Consider the following 14,132-nt stretch of genomic DNA (forward strand, 5'->3'; position numbering starts at 1 on the left):
ACGGATCTTTCCCCACCTCATGATCCTCTCTTCCATCACCCTGAGCTCAACATAGAGCAGCTGAGATACATGGCATGCAGTGCCCTCGGAACAGGCTCTTCCTGTGGGAGCCCCGGGGAAGGGACCTGTGTGATAACATGACATGTGAACCAGCACTGTATGGGCACGATAAGGACTGATCAGATACCAGAGCCCACCAAACAGACAGGGGAAGTGGTGATAAGAGAGCGGCCCCGCGTTTGATCCACTTATTTGGTGGTGGCGTGGTTTGGCGTAAGACTCCCTGCAGATTCTCATCAGACTTCCCGTTCTGTCATTTCTCAGAGGGATAGATGCAGCTTACACTGACCTAGCCTTGTAAAGTATAAGTGTTTAGGTCACACACGCTGTGTGGACTTTTGGAATACCTGGCAAAATACAGTTTGGTTTAGGTTTTTTTTTTTTACATCCATGCACAGAAGAGCAAGTTATATCACTTCTTTACTTAAGTCACGTGGGTCACTGAGATTCTGTAGTACTGACTTCTCCAATTTGTGATGAAAATATGAAGAGCACAGGGCAGATTTTTTTAAACTCTAGAAACATAACAATATGTGTTGTATTTTGAGGCTTACTGGTTGTTTAAGAAAGACTTTCAATGGGAATCATTTGAATTATGTGTACAAGAATGTTCCACATTGTATGAGTCAGCATGGCAAGAGCTGAGAGATTATATGCTTTATTTGGTTTGAACAAACAAGAACTTTACAGCAGACCACTAGATGGCATTAAATTACTCACTTTGTCAAATGAGTAAAGGCATGGTATGCAGCTCTATGGAGATTTTACTGTTTTTGGACAGACTAGCCATCTTTGCATTTAGTATCTGCAACGTATTAGCAACCTTTTAGCCACATGTGCGCATTGTATAGAATATTTATGCTGAGATGTCACATAGCCTCAGGTTAGCTGAGGGCAATTTGATTAAACACAAGTGAAAATATTAATATGCAGTTAAATGAAATCTGTTCTCTTTTCAAGACAGAAATTTATCAATATAGCCGCTCCTTAGGGTCCTAAATATGCAAGAGTGTATTCTGACTTAGTGGCGGTATTCAGATGCTATAAAACACAATAGATCACAATAGCAAATGAATATGCATTTAGAGGGCTAATAGATTCTGTTCAATCTAATTCTTGAGAAGCAGGGGTTCAGCGCATTTTTGGCATTTATATTTTGCACAGTTTTGCATTTTGTTAGGAAAAATGCAAATGTGTCTCTTTTTTTGTCTGGAATTACTTTATGATATAACCATTATGGAATCAAATGCACTGCAGAATATGGCATTGCTGCAAATTCCTGCATGATAAACTCTGCACACTTGTATCTAAGAACCATACAAAAACATAAACATGGCATAATAAGTCTAATTCAGTTTACTGCAGTAACTCCTTTCTGTCACTTGTCTGTGCTGGTGGACTGTGAAGCACATGTTTAATTCAAGCACCCAATGGCATCACTGTGTTATGAACCTTTATTAATCCACATTAAAGTGACAGCCTGTCCAAAAGGGACAAACCAAAAATAGAGTGACACCTTTTGAAATGGTGCGTTTGCTCTTTCTGTTTATGGTAACTATTGTTTAGCTGTCAGTGAGCATAAACGGGGAGACAGCTTTCTAATAGTGTCGAGGATTTTTCTTTTTTTTTAAGCCTGTGACGCAGAGGGGAGAAACTATGTGATTATGTTACAGTTGTGCAGATCCAGTTTCCTTTGTTTAAGGTTAAAACACAAAAATGGAGGTTTCACTTTAAAGCTGCAGCATGCAAAACTTTCATCCAGTCATCGTGGACGCCCCAACATTTTTGTGCTGTGCTCTTCAAGATTCAAACGTGTACATGGCACATGGGTAGGCAGCCCCAGTGTTGACGCCTTTGGCACAGAAGTGAAGCAAAATTCGTTTGTCTTCTGAAACGCGAGAAGGGAAGACAAAACCCTATTTTTAATCTCTTTAGAATAGTGCATCTATATCAGATTGGAGGCTTTTATTATTTCTCAGATTACCATCTCTTACATTTAATAGCGCATCTTCTCTACAGCGAAGGGAGAAAATGGGCGTAATGGTGAGAGGAAAATGCAATCGAGATGTCAGACAAGCACCCGATTAACCACTTACAGAAGCAGTCTCTGCATTACAGCTACACCATGCCATCTCACTTTTCCACTCGGCCTGATCCTTCAAACATTACTGGCCACAAGGTATTGATTTTTCATTCTTCTCAATATCGTGTTGCTGTTAATAGAATTTACGCCAGACTATCAATGTTTCAAGGAGGCCTGCCCCTCCCTCCTCTTAGCGTACTGTCAGGATCTTGTCACCCACAGACAGGGCACACTCACACTGTTCCAGTTGGGAGTTCATACCTGAGAGAGAAAACATGGAAATTGGCAAAACAGGCAGACATGAAATTTGTTTTGGTGGCAGTTTGGATAGATACCGGCAGCAGAAGAGGTGAGTCAAAAGCTGTTGCACTTTTTTTGTGATTAACAAAAGATACATGAGTTTATGTGCAAATTATTTGGGGTTGAAATATGTCACCTACTTGATTGTGGTATAAGTTTCTTACAGAAAATTGTGTGTCAAATCAAATCAAACCACTCTGCTATAGACAGTAAATCTTGTCAGGTGTAACTTTGCCTGCAGTAATGTGTAACTTCTTTTGGACTGAGGCATGAAAACTAAACTAATAATTCTCTAATATGCATAGCATTCAAAGTACTATGCATATTGTTTATTTGGAACAGTGGTGACAAAATTGAAAAAGTTGAGTAGGGAGTTATATTTCAAACTAGTAACTAATGGCTGAATTTCTTTTTTTTTTTTTTGATAAATTTCCATTCAGCCATGATCACATGCAAAAACCAATTATGCTGCATATTGTCGGGCTAATAATACCCTAATCCATGGCATTAGAAATGATGCGTGCGCTCACAAATTCTGGCCAAGAGGCTTGGAGCCCAGCCTGCAGCAACACTGAGCTCCTGATTCAAGTGACAGCGTCGGCTTGGTGACCTTAGCAGCTTTCCATGGGCACATTGATTTTTCTCCCACATTACAGATAATTGCTGGATGCTGTGAATCCTATCCTCCCCGGGCAGCAGGGAGGAGCTTCTGTAGTGTGTTGACACAAGAGTGGCTATCTGATTTGAGGAACGTGATATCCTGGGATCTTATTGAGTGCGATTGACTTCTGTGTACTTCCTGTCTATGGCATGAGTATATTTAACAACTTGTTTTTATAGCTGCTGGTGTTGTAAATGCTCTGTATTACTGACAAGGCACATTGGTTAAATTGTGTAATTAAAATAAATAAATAAATACAAGACTGTCTTTTAGACTTAATGAGAACAAGGGCTTTGTCCAACTGCCTTTAATAACATTTCAATTTGTTTAATTAATTATGATGAATTACCTGTGGCAAGGCAATATGGCAATGTAGATAATTATAACGAATCAGATTTGCAGGCAAATAGTGTAAATCACATTATCGCGAAAAAATGCGCTTGACAGCTTTTTCAAATAGATTTGCAACATAAAGGTTGAGCCAAGCAGTTGCTTTTATTATATCAATATGATTTTTGTTCTGCATGGAGCCACTCTCATCATTTTATGCAAATGAATGCATCTACTGTTTGTTCTGCTCCACAAAGTAATGAAAAAGTCACTTTTATTGTTATTATGTGAGGCAAAATCTGCTTTGATGGACTGGAAACCAACTTGTGCCACTTTTGGGTCTTTTGCTTGTAGATGTAACTGCACCTTTTGCTTAGTTTGAATTTTATTATTTGACTCTTTGTTTCTTACCTATTTTAGAGCATTGCACTTAAGTCTGTTGGACTAAATAACTAGAAGGACACTAGCAGAGCAAATCTCCTGCCAAGGCCAATGTCAATGCAAAGATGCATTAGGCTTTTTTTTTGCCCGTTAAAAACTAAATGTTGCAGTCATATAAGATGCCAGTGCAATTTGCAAAGGAGCATGGCATTTCACATTGTTCTAAGAAATCAGATTGGCTAGCCACCAACACTCAGTGAACAGCACAATAAATCAAATGAGTACAGAAAGCACGCTGCCTATCATCAACATCTTAAATCATCCCTGTTATAACCCCAAGACAACATGCTAAATGTGATTCTTAGTCATGTACACTGTGCAGGGTCATTGCACTTTGCACATCCCCTGTCCCCACTCTAAGTGCTGCGGCCTGTTTGTCATGGAAAAACAGGCCACTGATGCATGGCGCTGTGGCCCAAGGGCGAGCAGTCGGCCACATGATTGGATGGATTCATGTGTGGTATTTATCTCACAGAAAGGTCTGCTTTTGTCTGCTTTAACTAGACACAGCACTCCATCCTGGCCATATGGCCGTGCCTAGATCCTTGATATACATAAACAAAAACTGTCCACAGTTGGCAATGTGCACACATAACTACAGCAATAATCTGGTGCAATATATAAATATATATATATCTGTATATAAAGAAATATTTTTTATGGAAAACAGGCCCAGACTTTCTGTTGCACTTTCTTGTTGTTATTTAGGAAGCTGAACTTTCACTTGTAGTAGACCACTGTGTGTACATGCCATGGGATGTGTTATGCAAGCAGCTCCATTTGCTTGCAGAGGCAAAGACACGTGCCTCGGTTCATAACTAATGGAAGACTGTGTATGCCATTCATGCATGAGAGAATCAACATGGTATAATCCCGCGTGAACTATCATGACAGCACAATGCAGCGGCTTTATGAGAAAATGCCATAAAAGCCTAAAATGTTAACAAAAACACCACGCATACACAGTTTAACAGACTACATTATTGTACTTTTTTAAGGAAAGACTAGTATGAATAATGAAATAATGGATATATTAGATAAAAATAATACTGTATTGTGCTACTGTATAATATTGAGGTTAAGATCTAATTCATTGGTTTATATAGAATTTAGGTTAGGCTCTGTTAAGGGTGACAGTTGGCAGGCAGCTAGTGATAGAGTTTGGATTATGCTTGAAGCTTAATTTTTAAGCTCTCATGGATGATAAAACACATGCCATTTCCAAATGCCTCAAACAGGGATAAGATAAATATTTCAGATAATGTAATTTCGTAGTAAACTGAGACTATAGTGCAAGCAGTGACGTTTATAGCAGTCTGAACGGGAAAAACTGGAAAATCTTAACTTGGCATGACGAGTCAAATAAGGATGAAATATGAAAACACCACAGGTGTGATCACCCAAACGAAATATGTTTTTCATGAGAGCCTTGCTCATCGAGGCAGCTTTAACCAGCACAGCACCCCATTGGAGCCCAGCTGTTCAGCATTGATCTCTCTGTGTTTTCTGGTGCACCGGACCGGAATGTGATGTTATTTCATTACTGAGGCAGAAGCGACAAGCTCGGTCTCCGCCTCCAGGGCACTGGCCACTCACTTGGACAGGGGCACTGTATGTAATAATAACTGAATGGCTTAGTCAGGCGGAGTGCAGTTGACTATTAAAAATCCAAATCAAGCAGCGAGAAACTCTGGAGTCAGGAGGAAGGACGGGAGCACGCATCAGTGAAGAAGGCTTAAAAGGCCTGGACAGGAAAAACAGAAACAAGCACTGCTTTAAATTTGATTAGACTTGTCACCAGCAATGGACCCAGATGACAATGAACTCGGCATCTTCACTGTTATTCAGTGAGTACAGTGCTGTGGATTGGTGTGTTTTTTTTTTAGTATTTCATATGTCAGTGAGAACTAGTTGGTGTAATCATAAAGATAAACATATTTGTATGTTCTAGAGGGCATTTCTTAAATTACCTTTTAGCTTTTTCCTTGACTTAAGAATTGATTGTGGTTGTTGCTGTGTATTGATTTAAGGTCATGGGTTGGCCAACTTACTTTTTACCAATACATTGCAATCATATTTCTGTGGGTGTGAAAGACAAATAGTGTTTACAACTTATATAAAAAAAATTTGTTTTACATCTTTGCATTTTGTAGTAGAATGGTGACAGTAGGTGGTTGAGGTTATCCACTCAAATGCCAGTGTATAACAGGTGCTATACAAAGTTATGTAACTGCAGTTTCCTCATAGATTAATAGGGCTTCTTTACAGCCAAACTTTAGTATGTTTGATGAATTCAGTCCACACAGCTGAGAGGTCATGTTATTATGGAAGCTTACTCACTGGCTTTGTTTACTGAAAAATTTAAACCTGCAATTAGACATTCTTTGGTTACTTGAGGGCAGTCATTGAAAGCAAGCCATGAACGCAGTATCGGAATATCGTGACTTTGGCTAAAATGGCAATTAATAACTAACGTCATCCAGCACTTACAGAGCAACATTACCATTTTTTTAAAGATAAATTTGAAGCCTAAAAGTCCAAATAATGAGCTTAAACTTACTGCAAAGCTCCATGAAGTTGCAGAAGGTTTAGGTGAGGATGTTCTGTAAGTTCAGTGTCATGAATTCCAGACACGTTCACATTATTCTAGTAAAAGTAAAAATGATGATATTAGAGCCATAGTGGCTGAAAGCAGCCTTGTCATTGGTATCCGGACCCTATGAACTACTAAGTGATACTGCAAATAAGAGATATTTAGACATAATGAGTCTACAGACAAGTGTTCAGTGTAATAATTTTCAATAAGGTGTGATGCGTGCTTTTCTCCTGCTGTTTTTTTGTTTTTGTTTTTTTGGTATTTAGTCACACTTCTTATCCTATGACAGCACCTTGTGCCTGTGAATTATTGCCTGGGACTTCAGTTGTTTCTGAAAGTGCTCCAGTGATAAATATCTTGTTGTATTATCCTCATTGAGCTGAAGTAAGCTCTGATTATTGCTGAAAAAAAAACCCATCTGAATGAAATCCGTAAAGCTTCTAGTGTCATGAGAAACAGTAATGTAGAGTTGGGAATCATCGTCATAAATCTAAAACTATTGGCACGTGTTTTGATGACAACACCAGAAAACAAGCATGAAAAACGGTGAAAATAAAAGGTCCCAGGATCGAGCCTCGTGTCACTATTGAAGTTTGTTTCAAACACTGAAAAAAAGAAAGAAATTGCAGGCTAAGTCATCTAAATAAAGGTGGTATGGTATGGTATATCAAAAAAGTGTCTCGAAATGTAGACTTACTTTTGTATAACTCTGAATTATCAGTTATATGACATGACGTTTTGAGTTATTCAGTTGAAATTTCAAGATACTAACCCAAAATCTGGGCTTTGGACAGACAAAAAAACAAAAGAAAAAACAACAGCGGCGGAACAATCTTCTATATGTCAGTTGATGGGTTTATTTTTTTGAGGCATAAGTATTTTTGGGGCACAATGAAAATACTATCTAGCTGTGAATTAGGACCTGTTGTCTGTGGGCAATACAGACAATACAGTCAACTGTGACCTGCACTGGGGTCAGGTAGAACAAGGACAGAGATTTTTATTTATTTATTTATTTATTGGTCTATTCAAGTCGATACCAACACCATTTACAATCTTTATCTCTACTAAAGCCATTTCTGTGCTCTGATGGGCCCAAAGGCCTGATTGGAAGTTTTCCAAAATATAGTATGAGTAAAGAAAATAATTTAGCTGCTCAAAAACCTCTGAGCCTAAACGTTTAAGGGGGCCGTTGAATTAAGTTTGTTTTTCTTTAGCTGTTTTACCATAGTGGCCTCATATGCAGTTGTTTTTAGGCTAACATAACATATCACTTCTCGTGTTAGTGATAGCAGGCCTGGAGGTGGCTATCTAGTCCCTGAAGTCTGCCGCAAACATTTCTAACCTGGTTCTTAATAAATGGATGCACCAAAACATGACCTACCCTTGACCCACAAAAACATGTTTTAATAACCTGCAGGTTAACCACTCACACAGATAACTATGGTGATGAGCTTACTGGCAGTATCCCCATTATGCAGCTTTATTCACTCCACACAAAATAGGCGACAGCCTCCAAGTATTACTTTGAACTTTATCAGCAGGTGTAGTGAAACTGGCAAACCAAATCCGTAATCTTTTTAAAGCGTAGCACAACTCAGCCAGGTAACACTTCACTTCTTATCCCAATTAGTCACACCACTGAATATTCATAGCAAAACGGCGTTCAGATCTTTAAACTCTCCCCTAAAAGCTGTTTAATTCACTGAATAAATCATCCGCAGCCAAGGCGTAATTAGTGTCGCACTAAGAGACTGCGAAAGTTGAGGTTCTGAGGTGGCTCACAGGCAAACACTCACAAACAAACCAAACTCTGCAGATGAGGGCGTTGTCTAAGGGCAGTTTGCTGTAGTGGCTGCTCAAACACATGTTGTGATCCAGAGGGTACTAATGCGAAGTTCAGAGGGTAGCGGAGGCTACACAGTCACATCACTGCACTGTACAAAATGAGAAAACATGAAAACACGATGTCACAGCAGGCGTTACCTTGTATCCTGAAAAAATGTATTCTGAATGTTTTTTTTTAAAAGAAATCCTGTGTTATCTAGAATCATTTGCAAAATTTAGTGATTTAACTTTCATTATTTTTTAAGGCAGTCGTCCACAGGCAGTACTTACAAAATTAAAGCAGTGAAGGTTTTAAATGGCCAAGTGTGCCAGAAAGGCTGAAATCAGCTGTTTTAAAAGGGACTCAGCGAGGGGGAGAGCAAGGGATCAGTAGGGCAGCGGGGCTTTATCGGTCAAAGCTTCAGCCATAGTCGCCTTATATCACGCTTCTGTCTGACCCTAATATTCTCTGCCACTCGTGTTGGCCTCTGGGCCACAAACCCAAATGGACAAACATAACTGTCTAAAATATGCTGAGTCTCTCAATCTTTGTGCCACAGGACACTGCAGTTGAATTTGAAGCAAATTGTCAGACACGCTCTCTGTTCTGCTCTTCAGTGCATCTTTACCATCTCGTCCAAAAAAAAAAAAGGACTGGCTGTATTTTTTCAGACATGTATCATCAGCCAAATGTTGTGCTCAAGATGCTTCAGTCCAACAATTTAGAATCAGATTGTAACAGTAACATTTTCGAAATGATAGCTAGATAGATCAAAAAATCATAGGCAAAGCACTTTTTTTTGGTTTTCATTCTTCTTTTCTTTGTTTTCTTTTAGTTGGAGTTCAGATGGATGGTTTATGACAAAGTAGCACAAAAGTGCCAAAGGAAAAAAAACAGCTATATGGATGTTCAAATCTAAAACTCTTAAGTAGATATTCAGATCAACAGCAGTTCACCTGGGCTCACTCTCACTCACCGGGAGGCTCACCCATTTTTACCCATTAAGTTGTATCTTTTCTGTGGCAGCAAACATGCCTAAGCCTGACCCTGAGTGGAAGTGACAACATACTTTATTTTATGTATCACTCTCAGCAAAGGCACACTGACTCACTCTGAAGAGCCTTATAAGTTGTGGCATTTTGATATAGGATCCTTGGTACTTGATTGTGGAAACACAAGTTGTAGCTTGAATGAATTTTCTCAACTAGAATCAAACACTATTTGTATTCTGTGTATGCATTTATTTATCCTTTGCTACCTGCCATTCTTATTACCTGTTTTTTATTCTCCGATTCTCTAGTTCATGTTCCGAGCAGTGAACTAGATAAAAGACTCTCCTTTTAACTCTTGGATCATTTTGCATATACTGTGATTAAAATGGAAAATCTGAGAATTGGGCAGTTTTTAGTTTATTTACTTTTGTCGAGCTTTTATTCTTTTTAATGCCAGCAGGTGTTTATATAATATATTTGATGTTGGTCTTGTCTAACATCAAAAATGCATGTTTTACTGATCTCGATAACAGCAAATTGTGCTATTTTCTTTTATCCAAACTTTCAGATCCGCATGAATAAGTGTGAGGCCTCCCTGGATCAGAGAGAAAGCTAATTGGCTCTTGGTGGTTTTCAGTAGAGGTTTTTCATCTGAGGTATTTCATTTATGAAGAGTAGTTCTTCCTCCTTGGGTTACTAGACCTTGTGGTGATCTGCGAATGCAATGGATATGTGGCATTGAGGCATTTTTTAAACATCTGAACCATTTGAAATTCCAACAGCCTCCTGCTTCGGCACTCTGGGCATTACTAACAACATAAGACAGATCCTGTTATCATGACATGTTAAAGTCATGCTCTTCTTTTAAGATAAGTGCATTAACTCTTTATTTATTTGAATTGGACGATACTGTTAAAATGTTTGACCTCACATGAATTGCATCAATTAGAGTGAGCATTTAGCTGCCGAACTGGTTTGAAAGGTCAAAACAAATGCACTGTAGAGTATAGGAATTATAATGTGCAGCTGTGATGCAGAGACCTCATCTGGGGAGGGGACACATAAGGTCCTCACAACTCTTCAGCTGCTCTTGCTACTCCTCTGTTGCATATAATGTGCACATGATGCGTTGCCAGCTTTTATTTAATCCTTCCTGCTCTTTTCAACCTTTTCTCGCTTTATGGAAAGACCCATATGTAGCTTGATCAGACAGTTTTTCGAGCAATTCTTAGAATCCAGATCCATCCTTAACTAGAAATTCTTGTGCCTTTGCTACTAAGCACACACACAAACATCACAAATCCTCTCACATTCCTCTTTCCACTCTCATCACCCACAACCACCGCCACCCATGTCCCTCCCTCCCTCTGCCCCTCGCTCTGGCTCTCTCTGCCTCTCTCCAAAGCTGTTGTTACTGTGCGGCTCCTGCACATCATTCCAGCGCGATGGAAATTAAATGAAGGTGGCTTAACGCAGCTAACAGAGGCATGCTTTGAAGGATGTAACCAGGGGAAGCTGCGCTGCCAGATCCTTTTCCATGGGCTATGGATTTGTGTTGCTGAGGCGAGGACACGGGAATCACTCAGCCATGCAGAAGCACAGACAACAGGACTAATCTCTCCTCCTGACTTGTGGAAGCTCCACTTTTTCCCCCTTAAATTATTTATTCTCTATTGCCAAAGAGTGTGAGGGATAATGGGGCCGGAGTGAAGTAGATGTTGAATCTGTAGCCTTGACTGCAGTCTGCAGCACACATGGATGTGTTCAGCTTTGTGAAGATGCCAAAGCTGTCAGGGTGAGTCCAACGAATGCTGCTATGAATTTGCCAGTCTAGGATTTGCCTGTTCGTTCTGTAGCAGCCGGCGTTTTGTATGTTCAAAGGCATGATTCAGATCACATGTTGAAAGTGTTATTAAAAATGCTGAGTTATTGATTTGTTCAAGAGAGCAAGTTGTGCAGTCACGTATGATGTGAAATGAATGAGCAAGTGAGAGAGATGGCAGTGGGGGTGGATGCAATTGGTGATGCGATTCATGTGTCTAAACTGTACGTATCTAAGTTCATAAATATTGCAGACAGTGGACACGGTTACTGCTCGAGTATTATGTAATATAAGGTAACCGTAGATATTATGAAACATGAGAAGAAGCAGCAGAGGATGTTGCAAAATTTCAGATTATTCCAGGAAATTGAGTCATAGCAGTGATTGCTAGTTCTTAGCAGAGTTTTAAGTCATTTTCATTTTGAGTCAGTTTAGGGTACTGATCATAGCTTTCTCAAATGTTTTAATTCTGCCTAGAGTTATGACATATGAGTGGTTTTTTATCTTTAAAATCAAAATACCTGTGCCCTGAACAGGAAGAACATTTACAGTTGCTAAAGAGCCGTTTAAATCATGACACTTTGCAATTAAAATTAAAAGACAGCACGTTTCGGTTTACACATTTACTTCCTTCATGTGGGTCATTTTCATTTGTGACAGATCCATAGTTTCATATTGGTTTTGTTTTAGAAGAAGTCATTAGAAGCAATGATAATGCAAAGCATAGATTAAAATAACTCCTGAGGAATTCATTCGTCGACGGGGCTTACACCTCACCTTGCGCGCACATGGGTCTGCTAGATTGAGTTGATCTCCCCCAGTGGACATTAATCCTCCTAGGGGATTTGGCTCCATTAGAGGCACCACGGACCACTGATGAGAAGAACAGCTGATCACAAACAAGATACATTAAACAAGCTACTGTGTGTCACAGAAATGTATATTAGGAGCGTATCATTTCACTTATGAGTCATCACTGAACTGCACTGGCAATTTTTCATTAGTTCTTTGTTTATGGAAAAAGACATGCATCAAAAATACTAGCGTTGCACCTCAGTATTCGGTTTATTTACGAGGCCCTTTTTCATAACATTTCAGCTGGAAATCAAACAGGTAGCAGTGATTTTCCATCGTTGTACGGAAACACTGCTTTCTATTTAGTATCCCTCCATGGCAGCAATGATGCGGCTCCCAGTGGACCACCACCATCACTGCATCCTGTCACTGTTAATAATGCCACACAATGCTAACCCTGACTATGAGTTACCACTTCTACAGAAGCATTCCCTTCCCTTTGTTGTTGCTGATGTTTGTCTCCCTCTCATCTACCATTAGGAATTTAAGTCAGCACAAGTCTGTATTTCACAGCGAAACCCACTGTATTTATTCAGAGAGCTACAAGAAAGGCAAGAAAGGCTCCCCTCATTGTCTCTTCCTCCTGCCTTGCAACACCCCCAGATGTGTCTGCTGTCAGAAACAAAGGGATGATATAGCTTTCATTTTCTTCTTTCTCTGTTGTTTTAAAAATCAAGCTAGCATTTCCACTTGTTTAAGGTTTTGTAACAAGATACAAAGCAATAATGTCCTCTTTGAAGTTGCTGCTTTTCTTTAGCTTTTAAGAACTTATTTTCCTTGAAATTACAGTTACACTTTTGATTTTCTCTAAATATAAGCAGCAGCGATAGGCAGACAGGGCTTTCCTGAATCAACTGGGTTGCTAAAAGGTGTACAGCAATCTGTAGCTGTTTGCTGAGCATGCTCATATATGAAAAAAACAGCTAGAATATTGTTCACTGCATCTTGTTGGAGCTATATTTAGTCACTCTTATATAAATGATGGCTATGTTCATTAAATGTGCATGTTTTCCCGCAACCAAGTAATGCAGAACAACAGCTAAAGCTAATTTACTTGGACTGTGTGACTTCATGCTTGTGCTGCTCACTTGGATCATTTCTGGCTGTGTTTTCCCAAAAAAAATCTATAATGTGAGCCATTGTTCAACATGTTTTGACTGCAAACTTTATTCACAGGAAATCACTGGTCTGGACACAAATTGATTAGCCTAAATGTTCATCAGCGTACACACAGACCAAAAGATCTGTCATACTTAGCGTTCAAATCAGAAGCTCTCAGGGAAGAGTAGAGCAGAAAGGACTCTGGGTCAGAAATGGTAACCAGCTGGCTGGTGGATGAGGTCTTAGGCAACTATTTATTATGTTGCGTGCTGTAGAGCTTTTAGCGTAAAAGCAGTGAGTAGCACAAAGAGGTGCAGGAGCATTCATGTCTAGTTCAGCACCCACAGGGTAAGTTCATCACTATATTTGGTTAATGCTTTCTATAGAGCGCTGTAGCACAAAGGATGGCTGGGGGAAATGCAGTGTAATAACAAAAAACACAGATTTCTTTGTTTAGCTTTGAATATCTTTTACTGCTGGATTTATCATTTCAACCAATTCAATCAAATGTAGTAAGGTCTACTACTCGGCTGGGAAACGCATTGTGTGTATGCAATCATGCACATTAAGATTCTGATATGATATTTAGTGATATGCTCTGTGTTTCCTACATTTTAAGTGCTACTGCAGACTATATCCAGCTTTCAAATAGTAGCTCTTTTGTAAGATAATGGTGTTTTGTCATTTAACAGGTAAACAGCGGGACATCGAGGTTCCTTTACTCACTGTAACATAGCAGGGGGATCACAGTGGGTGGGCTGTTTCCCAGATGCTTTTTTATACCCACCCAGAGGAGATTAACTAACCAAAAAACGTTTCTATATAGAGGCACCAGAGAGCTGCTCAGGATAGTGCGGTTGCCCATGGCAACAATATCAGTGCTTACGAAGACAAACACAGAAATACAATATTCATTTAGAGTAATGGGGAAAACAGACACTCTTATTCTGGAGTGAGTGTTATTGTGCAGACAATTTCAATATTATTGTATAATGGCATTATATGGGACAGAGAAGAAATTTTAATCACCCAGGCAGTTTGATTTTTGGCTGCGTTAATGCAA

At 39.4% G+C, this 14,132-nt stretch overlaps 1 protein-coding gene across 3 annotated transcripts in view; it reads left to right on the top strand.

Annotated features, from left to right (window-relative positions):
• The first annotated feature begins 2,355 nt into the window (after positions 1-2,355).
• Positions 2,356-14,132, top strand: part of frmpd4 (FERM and PDZ domain containing 4) — a 34,364-nt gene continuing 22,587 nt past the window's right edge. Inside the window, exon 1 of one of the 3 annotated variants that reach the window (XM_040005466.1) lies at positions 2,356-2,492. In XM_040005466.1, coding sequence (XP_039861400.1) covers positions 2,419-2,492 — 74 coding nt within the window. In that variant the 5' untranslated portion in view covers positions 2,356-2,418. Of the gene's footprint in view, positions 2,493-5,458; positions 5,723-10,654; positions 11,087-14,132 lie in introns of those variants that run through there. The other 2 variants (XM_040005467.1, XM_040005468.1) reach the window with 2 other exon arrangements.

The sequence above is a fragment of the Simochromis diagramma genome, unplaced genomic scaffold (assembly GCF_900408965.1).
Source record: "Simochromis diagramma unplaced genomic scaffold, fSimDia1.1 OVJJ01000501.1, whole genome shotgun sequence".
Classification (NCBI taxonomy): domain Eukaryota; kingdom Metazoa; phylum Chordata; class Actinopteri; order Cichliformes; family Cichlidae; genus Simochromis; species Simochromis diagramma.